Source organism: Thamnophis sirtalis, unplaced genomic scaffold, assembly GCF_051295495.1.
Source record: "Thamnophis sirtalis isolate CommonGarterSnake01/CBP01778 unplaced genomic scaffold, rThaSir2_p1.2 scaffold_12, whole genome shotgun sequence".
Lineage (NCBI taxonomy): Eukaryota > Metazoa > Chordata > Lepidosauria > Squamata > Natricidae > Thamnophis > Thamnophis sirtalis.
Window position 1 is genome coordinate 30,089,137 of NW_028261392.1, and position 12,200 is coordinate 30,101,336.

At 38.2% G+C, this 12,200-nt stretch overlaps 2 protein-coding genes across 3 annotated transcripts in view; both read right to left on the reverse strand.

Moving 5' to 3' along the window:
* Positions 1–12,200, reverse strand: part of LOC106539176 (inactive ADP-ribosyltransferase arh2) — a 47,519-nt gene that overhangs the window by 6,543 nt on the left and 28,776 nt on the right. Inside the window, exon 7 of one of the 2 annotated variants that reach the window (XM_087726403.1) lies at positions 10,897–11,050. In XM_087726403.1, the coding sequence (XP_087582529.1) occupies positions 10,897–11,050 (154 nt within the window). Of the gene's footprint in view, positions 1–10,171; positions 11,051–12,200 lie in introns of those variants that run through there. The other variant, XM_014053886.2, reaches the window with a different exon arrangement.
* LOC148043280 (uncharacterized) lies at positions 540–7,489 on the reverse strand (the record flags this gene model as incomplete). The annotated part of the gene is made up of 2 exons (XM_087726718.1): positions 540–4,801; positions 7,401–7,489. Coding segments are annotated over 2 exons (4,161 nt in total), but the record flags the coding sequence as incomplete, so codon positions are not given.

A 12,200-nucleotide genomic window follows, 5' to 3' on the forward strand; every position in this document is an offset into this window, starting at 1 on the left:
AAAAGATACGAATTCTAAAATAAATATATGAAGGGAAAATGGATGGGTCAGAAGGAAGGAGAAGAATGAGAAAACAATGGTTGGATGGAGATAATGACATATTGAAGAAGAGAGAGGTGAAAAGTGTTTTTAATGAGCTTTGGAACCTTTTATTGTTTTTACTGTTAATTTTGTTCCTTTTAATAGAGAGGGCATAACAATGTTTTATTTTGGCTAAGTATACAATGTAGGAGAAAGGTGTTAGAAAGCTGAGAAAGTAGAATGGGTCCTGCCATCTCATAAAAGTTCCTGTCATCTAAATAAAAATGAGGACAAACACCACCATTTTCTGTTACAAAAAAACCCCCCAATGTCAGGATTCCAAAAAGCACCTCCAACGAAATAAAACTCCGAGGCTTGAGTCCCTCAAATTTCCATTTTATTAGATGGCTTGCAGGTCCAAGAACTTTTAGGCTGTACATTTTATGTGCAGTCTGAAATGGTAATTGCCATGTTTCACCATCCCACTTTGTTTTGCTTCATGTGCCCTTAAATGCTACATTAAAGATTTCCCACGAATCTTAAGCTATATTTACTCTTGGTTATCATTATGCTATTTCAATGTTTCAATGATCCTTTTTTTAAAATGGCAAAAATAATCACTGGGCAATCATCTCCACGTGGTTTCAATGCCTTGAAGAGAAATGATGGCAGAAACTGGAAGAGCATCCATCAATGGATTTGAAGTTGTCAGTTGTCAAGCTTAATTGTATCAATTGCCCGAATAACCAGTGGCTTAAAAGATAATGGGACGATTTCTACACTGTAACTTTCTGGTTTGTATTTTTCTAATGTAGCTTTGTTTTCATCCATTGCTGCTGCCCCAACTTCTTTAGGTTCTCTATATTTCAGCCCAGATAAGTAATTTGTTGCTGGTATTTGGTATTTGCTAGAGGAATGCTGTGTATTCTTCTGTTTGGGTGGGTGGGTTTTGTTTGATGTGCCTACTTTAGGGTCTTCAGCATGCTCACAGCTTATTTTTTCCTTTGACAAAGTTTTATCATGACTCAATGTTGGACATTTATACTTGTCAAAGTTCTTCAAGGGAGTCTTTTCTCCATGAGCATTCTTCTCATGTGTTTCTGGATTGGAGGGCAGACATGATTTCTCCGATTGTTGAGGTTTATATGTTTCAACTCCTATGTTAGATTTTGATTTGATGTAATCTTTTGGGGTTTGCATCTGCTGCAGTCCTTTCCTTCCTGCCACATTATCATCCTGCCGTTTATTCAGGGATGTCACATCTGATGAGAGTAACTGGTATTTCTTAGAATCTTGCTCATGCTTTTTGCCCTTTGCAATCAAGCAAGGGTTTTGAGAGTCATTTAAGGATGGCATCTGTGTAATTGCAGCTGCCATATTTTGGGGATCTGTTTTTAATTCTTTTGGTGACAATGACGTTTCATTTTTCTTAAGGGGATTCAGAATGGCCTCATCTGCTGCATTCTTCTTTTGGCTTTTCAGACATTTGTGTTCAAAGGGTAATTGGCTTGGGTTTGAATCACTACTATTATGTTTCATTCTTTCTGGATTACTTCCAGGCTTCATTTTGTTACCAGATAATGTTTTCTTATTCTGAACATTGTCCTGAGCATTACTTCCCCTTCTGTTATCATCTTTCATTGATTTCTTGAGTAAAGGGAACTGGGGTGTTATAGAGCTTTTATTTTGTGTTGTAACACCTTCCTCTTTTACTTTTTGCCTTGGTGGCGTTTGGCATTCTGAATGTTTGACCATAGTAGGCAAAGAACTGTTGTCCTGTACTGTCATGCTTTTCTGTTTTGCTGGTTCCCTTGGTGGTATTTGGTATTTTGAGTGTTTGACTATCAAAGGTACAATAGTGTCATCTTGTGCTGTAACATCTTCATGGTACAGTGGTTCTCTTTGTGGTGTTGGGTATTTTGAAGTGGGGAGTATGGGGAGCACTATTCCTATGTTACTAGGTTTAGATTTAGGTCTAGTTGATTGCTCGGTCTGAGAAACATTTGTTTCTGTTATACCACCATCATTCTTTCTAAACTCATTTTTTCTTAATTTCTTGGGAGTTTTGGAAGTATGGGCCATTTTTGGTGCAGAATTTTTATCTTCTGACTTATTCTTCTCTTCTTCCCTTTTGATAACTGATAAAGAACTCAGATGCTGTGCTGTTTCAGGTAAAATCTTGTTCTCTGCATCTTTGGTTTCTAGATACATTACTTCATTTTGGGAAGGGAAATAGCTCTTCTCAGACATTTCCTCTGACATTATTTTCATCTTTTGTTGCTTTCTAATGTCATTTCCCAAGGACATTGGTTGTGTTTCTTCATTGTGCTTGAGATGTGCAGGAGTATTTTCAGGCCTCCTAAGCTTGCTTTTTGAAGAAAGTTGATGCTTCCCACTCTGATGACCAATATCTTTGTCTTCTGCAACATTTTTGTCATTGTATATTAAATCATTGCTCAAATTGTCCATTAATTTATAATCTGGCTTGAGTGTGTTCTGGGGCTTTAGAGAGTCCCTGGGAGAAGTGCTGGGGCATTTCTTAGGATGAGAGCAAGATGTAATATCACTTTCATTCTTCGGTAATGAGGATGAGGCTGGCATTGGAAGGTTGTCCATTTTGCATAAGGGACTGTTGATTTCAGCAATATTGAGTGCTGCTTTGGCTGAATCTTCTAATGAAGATAAATGACATTTTTCAGAAGCAGCCCCAGGACCATCCATTACATTGTGGCTTTCATGGCTAAGCAGTTCTTTTACCAGGCTTTGAGAGCTATGCCAGTCACTCAAGCTCACCCTTTCCTTGTTAGTGTTGTTTTCTGAACATGTATTTTCATTGACTGAGCAGGGTTTGGGTTTGCTATTCTCTATTGCTATGATAGAGCTGGATTTATTCATAGTATTGGGCAAGGAAAAGTAATGTTTTTCAAATTCATTGCAAATATCATTTCCTTTTACAATATTATCTCTGTCCTTTGAAGTGACGGCTTGATTTGAGTTATTTGAAAAGTTTGGCTTACTGTTATCCTGGTAATTTTGTTGGCTCGTGGGCTGCAGGGGCAGATTCTTACTTTCTAGCTGGCAATCAGACAAGTGTTGATCTCCTTGCTGTGCTTTATGCTCATTATTTGTCATACATTTTGGAAATAGTTCTTCTTTATCAGACAGTTTTTCTCCGTCCTGAATTCCATCAGAAAATCTGCTTCCAAAATCTTCTTTATCCCTCCAACTGAGAGACATTTTGTTTACAGCTGCAGGTTCAACACTTGATTGTTGGTTTTTGATTGACGGCTCGGTGTTACATGATGCCTGAGCTACAGGAGAGTGAAACGGTGGAGTATTTTCCAACACTTTCTGTTTAGAGAAACATTTTTGGCTGGCAAAGGGAGGAGGATCTTTTACAGATGCTGTTAATTCTATTTCTGTCTCTTTTGACCTACACAAGCCTTCTGGCATGGCAGAAATCTCATCTTCTTTAGTTTCCTGGTAGCCGAATGCACCAACTTCTTTAGTAGGGTAGGTGATAGTGGGGCAAAGAGTAGAAGAGTTTTCATTCTCAGCAGTTTGTGTTGCACCTTTGTTCACAGAGCTCAAGAACATTCTATCTTTAGGTGATGAGGGTTTCTGGTTTTGGTCTAAGGGTAAAGTAAGCCTATTGCCAACAAGGAATACCTCTTCCATTGAAAGCGGAATCTTGCCTGTGTTTGGAACTGGGCTTGCAGAAGTTTCAGCCATATCTATTTTGTCTGCCGCTGTCACAGGCATTTCATTAACTTTCCTTTGCAACTGTCTTTTCTGTTCCTTATGTTCCGATATCCCATTTTCACCAGATTGAATACTTTTTTCTGAATCTTTTATTTTCCCCCCTGGGACATTATTGTCTGAAATCTGAATGGTACATTTGGTATTTGTTGCCCAACTGCAAGGATGATTAATTTCAACAGCAACACGAAATTTAGGTATAGGGACAGTTGTACAAACCAGAAGTTGTGGTTTATTGCTGTTGATATTTGTTGTTACTCTCAAATTATCCTTTAGTATTTTAGTTTCTGCTTTGCAAATAGCTTTTTGCTGCAGAGGCTTTATGTCCTTTTTCGTTTTTTCTCTCCCCCTTGGGTGGGGGGCAGCTATCCTTACATCAATAGTGGAACAAACATTACTGGTTTGCTCAAACTTTTCTTTCATTTTGGAGAAGACTGAGTTTTTATTGATTATTTTGGGAAGGTTCTTTTTCAGATCTGGCTGCTTCTCCTTAGTTTCTTTTTGCTCAGCAGCTATAAACTTCTTCAGAACATTTTTAACGGTATTTTTCCCACATGAGCTAATCCATTTGGTTTTTTCTTGACTTATTGTCTTTGGATTTTCTTCACCAGTTAATGAATTCCTGTCAAACTTGCTTATGATGGAATTTAGCCCATTTTTAGGGGGGGAATGCTTTTCTTTAATAATCAACTTGCCCACTTCTCTTGGCTTCTTTCGCAAGGGTTCACGATGGGTGTTCATGAACCTTGACTGCAGAAGTTGAAATTTTGTAGGGCGAATGCCATTGTTCGTGCTTTGGCGTTCAGGCTTTGAGCTCATTTTTTTCCCTAAGTTTTCTAACCACTTGAATTTTTTGTTTTCACCTGGAAGACTATTAGATACAAGGTCTGTGAGGTAAATCAAAAGGCTGCTGAGAACAGCAAAAGCACCTAATTTGCTTGACATCTTACTGAGTTTCTTCTTCAGTGCCATGGGATCAATCTGCACCTTATCGCTGCTCACCTTCATACTTTTGCTTTTGCTGCACAGAAGAAAATGAATGCTTTGGGAAGAGGAACCATAAACATGCATTGTACAATATATCATATAATAAAATTGCTCTTAAAACTGCAAACATTGTACATCTAATGTACACATTTATATAAAATACATCACTTTACTCAAGACTGTCATCAATCTGTGATTATGGGTACCTATCTATGATTGGCCATTGTCAACTATTGTATTATCTGATATAAGCACTAATATGTTTTATTAACTTTGAAAAATATTGCATACCTGTTTACTTCAGCCAACAGCTAAATAAAGGATACCACCAAAACTATTACTAAGTAGTATTGAATTTTGTACATTTTTAAGGAACTAAAAATAGAATACTGGCAAGTTTGCTCAATTTTTATCAAAAGCTACTTCTGCAGTGTTCCATGTTCCATAAAGTATAAAATATAGGAGGCTACAGTTTTGATAAATTTAGGTCCAAAGTCCAGTTAGTTAAATTAAAACACAATTTCCAATTTTATGGAAAATGTACTATTAAAATCTCTTTTCTGAAGGCATTACTTCCACTAGGAAACCATTTCTGGACTTTGTGCTTGAGGTGGAAAAAATGGAACTTTGGAATTTTGCTGATTAGATAGGTTGGTATTATAGAAATGGCTAGTGTATAGTATCATGCAAAAGTAAAAAGTTGAGGCTATTACCATATTCTATTACACTAAAACAAGTTGGAAGACAATGCTTTTTTAAATTTCCTTTTTAGCCTACACTTTTTCCTCCCCTACTTTCCCATTATTTTCATTTTTCTTGTAATTTATATTTTTATTTTATATTGTATATGTTGATAAACTAAAATTTTAAAAACATTTCTCCTATAAAGTTATAATGGCAAAGATAAAAGCTTTCTTTATGCAAAGATATTTAGGATAAGATAAGCTGGCCTCGTATCATTTCAGTCATTAACATGGTTGTAAGAACACTTTTGTTTGAAGAATTAGAATACTGGCAGCTGCGGATTTAGGAAGCACTTTAACCTGAGAGGATCTGTTACTATATAAAATAATGAACTCAGCGTGAAAGCCACAGAGTGACATCAATGGCAGTAGACTATTGCTTGGAACTGGGTGGGTGGGAAAATACAACAGTGGTTTCAGCTTTCTAATACCATAAAAATCTTAGTTGGTTAATTCATCAAATAGTAAAACAGTACGTGAATGAGATTCATCTAACAGAATAAAACAGAATTAAGTTTTTATACCTCTTCATATATAAGCAGAAGCAGGACAACAATTGTTTTGGGATGAAATCCTGATGAGGTCAAGGACAAAGGAAATAATTGATTCCAATAACACAGGATTTCATCCTTAATACCACATAACAAGAACGTGGCTAGCCCATGTAGCACATGTCTGATCCCAAGAAGCAATATGAGCTGGTCCTCATATTAATTCTGCCATCCAGATAATTGTACACCCAGGCAACTATTTATTCCTTGCTCAGTAATAGTCACACAATGACAAAAATACTTCTAGCATTTATGTCCTGCAAACAGAAGGACCAGGGCCAGATTTGGGGGAGAAGGCACAAACTGTTTTAACAACATTTGCTGAAATCTCAGTTTCTCATAATCTGAAATTTAGATGGCTCCTAAAAAAAAATCACAACTTTATTCTGATGGCTAAGCCTCCGCCCCACCCATCAATATTCTTCCTCTTTCTAAAAATTAAAATGGCAGAATCAAGTATACAGTGTTTCACTTTTGGACAATGCTGAACATAGGAACATTAGACTGAAACAATATTCTCATCATCACAGGCTCCTTTTACATAAACCTTCAGCCTATTCAACAAAGACAACAGACCAGGAAAAAAAATAAGTTTGTTCATTAACATCACTGAATGAAATAAGCAATTCAAAGCCAGTATTTGGTCAAATTGTTATATCTTTCCAAACGGCAAGTTTTCCTCCTACTTCTCTCCTCCCCTCACACACATATACACAACATTACACCCGTGACAATACTTTTATTATTAAAAGCAAGTTGTGCTGGGTCCTCTCCATGATAAATGTATGACAGAGGAAAGTATTGCTTTGAGGATTGTAACTCACATTTACTGAGTCTGATCTCAGCATAAGAAGCCTTTCCCTAGGTTCTCTTTCCATTATGGAAGCATGAGATCAAGAGGATTAAACATTTCAGATGCTTTTAAACTTCGCTGCTTAACAAATGGGAGCCTGCCATGACAAAAACTGCCATCATTTCAGTTGCATCTAGGACTGTGAAACATTTACAGTCTATACATATCCCATCTTGACTATTCTGTTAGCTAATCAAAATGTTATTCTCTGATACAGAAGGTAATTCTAAAAGCTTTGTAGTTGATGCTGGTTTCGCAACTGTACTTATTCAGACAATCTAAATCTCCAGAGCCAAATCCATACAGTACACTTCTATATTATCTCTGTAGTGTGGGGAAACATTCTGTGGTATTGTGGGCAAAGCAAAAATACTGCATTAATGTTAATTGTGTTGCTAATACTTAAGGGCATAAAAGCAGTTTAGTTTTATAAACCTGTTATGCAAGATAATTGCATTTTTGTTATTTATTGATATTATATATTACCTTGGACAGTTGTATTTTGCCAGGTGATTTATATCAAGCAGGAAATAAATAATAATAAATATTATTTCAAATCCCAGGATAGGAATTTTTGGCAATAGGAATTATCCCACATTGGATATTTTGGCAATAGTTTTTCCTCTGCAGCAACCTCCTGAACCCATGACTAGGAAGTGGGTTAAGCAGGCAGCATGATGCCATGTTCCTACAACATATTTATCTGCATGTTAAAGTATGGGATTCTTCCAAAACATAGGAAATGTTGTGTATAGTAACCAACTGTGGGAACTATGCTTCATCACGGTAGAAAGCAACATATGATGCAATCCATGGAACCACTATAATTTATTTTTTAATGTAGAAATACAGTATTATTCTGATAGAATGACATATTCAATTATTCACTCTAACTCCTTTAATAAAGAAGCAAGATACTTCTAACAGGAACTTTAGAAGGCTGCAGGACAAGGATAGGCAATCTCCTCCTTTCCAGATATTGTATATTTCAGTGTTTCTCAACCTTGGTGACTTTAAGATGTGTGGACTTCAACTCCCATAACTACCCAGCCAGCAAGGGGGTCACGGTTGAGAAACACTGGACTATATTTCAATACCCTTCAGTCAGCCAGCATCATCAGTAGGAAAGGGGTTGTGTAAACTAAACACTTAACATGTGTACAAAACACTTTGTAGGTACACATTTTCTCATTCAGAGATTGATTCACAAATACTTTCACCTTCTTCTTACAGTGGAGATGCCAAAGAATCATGAAATGTAGCATATCTAAGCTAAAACTCAAGTTTCTGTTACCTTTAATGACATAGCAAATTAATATAATATTTTATCTAGCCAGTGCTAAATTAATACCTGGTCAAAACATAAGGTTATAGTTTTATTTCAATGACTATTTCCTTCATATAAGCAGTTTTCAACCACTAAGAATAGCCTGTAGATGCTATATGCCTGGATATGTATTCTTTGAAAAGTACAGGAAACTATATTATAGGGCGGTAGAAGTAATGTGCCAGTGCCTGGAAGCTGTCAGGGTCTGGATGGGAATGAACAAGCTTGCGCTCAACCCTGACAAGACTGAGTGGCTTTGGATGCTACCTCCCAAAAATAGTCCAGATATTCCACCTTTAAACCTGGGGGGTGAAATCTTACACTCCTCAGAGAGGGCCCGCAACTTGGGTGTTCTCCTGGACCCGCAGCTGACACTAGAACATCATTTGTCAGCTGTGACCAGGGGAGCTTTTGCCCAGGTTCACCTGATGCACCAGTTGCGGCCCTACCTGAACCAGGAGACACTCCAAATGATCACTCATGCCCTCATCACCTCAAGGCTCGACTACTGTAACACGCTCTACATGGGGCTGCCCCTGAAGAGTGTTCGGAGACTACAATTGGTCCAGAATGCAGCCACACGAGCGATATTGGTACACCTAGGTACACGCACATTACACCTATCCTCCGCGAGCTGCACTGGCACCCGATTGGTCTCCGAACACGCTTCAAGGTGCTGGTTATTACCTTTAAAGCCCTACATGGCCTAGGACCTGGATATCTCCGTGACCGCATCCTGCAACATACCTCCCAGTGCCCAATAAGATCGCACAGGGCGGGCATTCTCCAAGTACCGTCAACTATGCAGTGTCGTCTGGCGGCTCCTCGGGGGAGAGCCTTCTCTGTAGCTGCCCCGGCCCTCTGGAACGATCTACCCCCTGAGATCCGGACCCTCCCCATTCTCTCGGCCTTCCGTAAGTCTGTTAAGACCTGGCTGTTCTGGCAGGCCTGGGGCTGTTGATCTAGATTGACCTTCAGCCTCATTAAGATCGAGTGTATGTTGTGTCCTTCTTTTAACTTGTTTCTGTTTTGTATTTTAAACTTTTTAAAAATACTTTTAAACTGTTTTTATGTAAGCCGCCTGGAGTCCTTCGGGATTGGACGGCATACAAATCTATTAAAATTGGAAATTGGGCGGGAATTAGGAATAGCTGTTTTAGGGCAGTATTAGTTATTTTAGTTGGTCAGTAAAGAATTGTGTAAACCAGTCCTAAGTTAATTGAAAGAGCAGCAATGTCCATGGAATGGGAGGAGTCCAAATCTGCATGATGGGAATAAGATTAAAAATCCCACCCGTTTCTACATGTGACATTGATGCATGTATCAAAGTGGTTGGGCTTCAGTCATGCAGATTTTGACGTTGATGCCAAGAGAAAAACCAGGCCTCCTTGGTATCTCTACCTAACTCCTTCGCCTCCTTAACTTTTATCATCTTTCACCATAATATGAACAGGAAGGAAGATGTTTAAAGGGAAAGGGGGGGAAAAGAATAAATTGAATTGGGAAATGATGGAAAAAAAGGAATGGGTGTCTTTCTTACTAGCCTCCAGTCCATTGATTGAGAATTGTTGGAGTAGAATTGATCATTCTTCCTGTACTCACACTTAGTCGTACTTAAGTCCTATGGAAATAAGTGAAAATTAAGTAAATCTTTCATCTTAATTTTAGTGAGACTGAGGTGTTCTCCTCTCGTAATCCTGCATGTATCTACTTGGATGTAAATCATGGCAATTTCAATTTATTCCCAGGTAAATATGCAAGGACTTGAATCCTGACCAAATATATAAGTGGAAGGAATCAAAACTGAGGGAATGTCTGCCTAGAAATAAATCACTTTAACCTTGACTTCTAGTGACAATTGCAAGCGAAAATCCCAGTGACAGCATACGGGAACATGCAATAAGCACAGTGCGAAAATAAAGAACAATGCTTATGAAGAGGCATAACATTCATTTATTTACAGGAATTTTAGCCACCCAAATAATTACAAATTGTGTCTTTAAAAAAAACAGCATCGAAAAATCTGAAGTTTTGTACATTTATTTGAATGATTTGGCTATTTTTTTTCTGCCTTATCTTGGATTGCTTCCTGGTGATAGCTCTCCCTCTTTAAAGTAATGGTGTTGCAAGTCTGACAAAAAAAAAGTCACATTAAAAGGAAGTGACAGGAGAGTGGATTAAGAATTTCAGGGGAAATGAGTGCATGAAAAAGTAGCTATGCTCTTTTAGAAGGGGGATGATGAAAGCAGTCTCCAGTGTGTAGATAGCATTAGATTTTTATATGGAATGATAGCATGAGTGAAAATGAGCACACAGATGACAGGGTGACATTATTAACAAGGTGAAACAGAAACTCATGTCATATAAAGGTTTTTTTAGAGGAGTTACTTTTTAAAATGGATGCCAAAATCCTACCTTTGAAGAGACATGGATAATTTTTAAAGGTATTCTAACACGCTGACTGCCAACTATGCTTAAAAACTTCAAGGCAACGATCCTAATATCCTGGGGGAGGCTGAGCAAATTGTTATTACTGAATAGTATAATCTTAAACAAAAGGGGGCATCTGGTCTTTTCTTTTTTCTCTCCTGCACATTTGTTTTCAAAATTGATTACCAGTTTATTATAAAATAAAATAATTAAAAATATCTTTACTTTTCCTCTGAAGATCGTTGGAAAATAGCTTCCCCCAAGTATTCAAACCTCTCCCTTTGCTCAAGTTCCTGGTATAAGCCTTTAGGAACCTTGTTGAGGCCATAGAGTAGCCCATACAAACAGCCAGCAATTGATCCCGTAGCTGCACTCTCGCCTAGAAACCAAAAGCACAAATGAGCAGTTAGCGCCACTCAGGAATTTTAACCATAGGGTGAAAGATAGACTATTACCAAACAATGATCAAGAATGTATTTCTGACAGGTTCCTGGGCCTCTTTGCGAATTGAATCTCCCTCCTCAATTTTCATCAACATAAACTGTGAAAAAAATCAAAACCCAGCACATCACAGAAGTAAGATGACAACATTGTACCCGGCTGCTTTAGTGTTACAAGCGAATCAATGCATTTATTTAACCATCTTCGAATGATTTATAAATCATTATAACTCTCTCATTCAAAATTAGAATTCTTTCTTTCTCTTCGTGTACAATCCCCTCAATCAGTTGCATAGAAGACCATTGGACAGTCTATGTTACTACCACAAATTATTCCCCATTAATATCAATTGACATTTCAACTGATAATGGTTTGATCATTATTGTACCAAAATATCATGATGAGGAAAAGCATTATATCACCGTAAGTTATTAGGTAGGAAGTGGCCTAAGATGCATGTATATTTTTGAACTTTAATAGAAGGGACTGCCTAAAGGCTGCGCAGGGGTGGGCTACTGGGGGTTCGCAGTGGTTCAGGAGAACCTCTAGCTAAGATTCTGTGCAGTTTGGAGAACCCCCAAATCCCACTCCTGGCTGCCCCACCCACCCCACGCCTCCCAGGAATCCCCACATGGCCCATTTTGGATGCAGGTAAGTGCAGGGAGAGCGCTGAGGCTCAAGGAGGGTAAAAAACAGGCCTATTGGAAGATTGGGAAGGCTGGAAATGGCCCCGTTTCCGGCCTCCAGAGGGCCTCCATGCCCACCATGGCCATGCCCACCCAGCAATCAGGCAGAGAATCCCTTGCTAAAATTTTTGAAGCCCACCCCTGCTAAAGGGCTGTCACTGATACCCACTTTATCTACAGTTATCCTGTTCTCTGTAATGGAAAGTGAGTCCTGTTGTGAAAATGTGTGAATTGACAATGGTTGAGCAATTAGAACTTCCAATGACACACTGGCCGGACTGGCAGGAGTTATGTGACTTGGAGTCCCATGCATCTTGGAAACTTTTGGTTGACAAAAGCTGCTGTGAACATGTTGCTTTTTAATTTCTATAAGGATTGAATTATATAAGAAATACAAAAAAA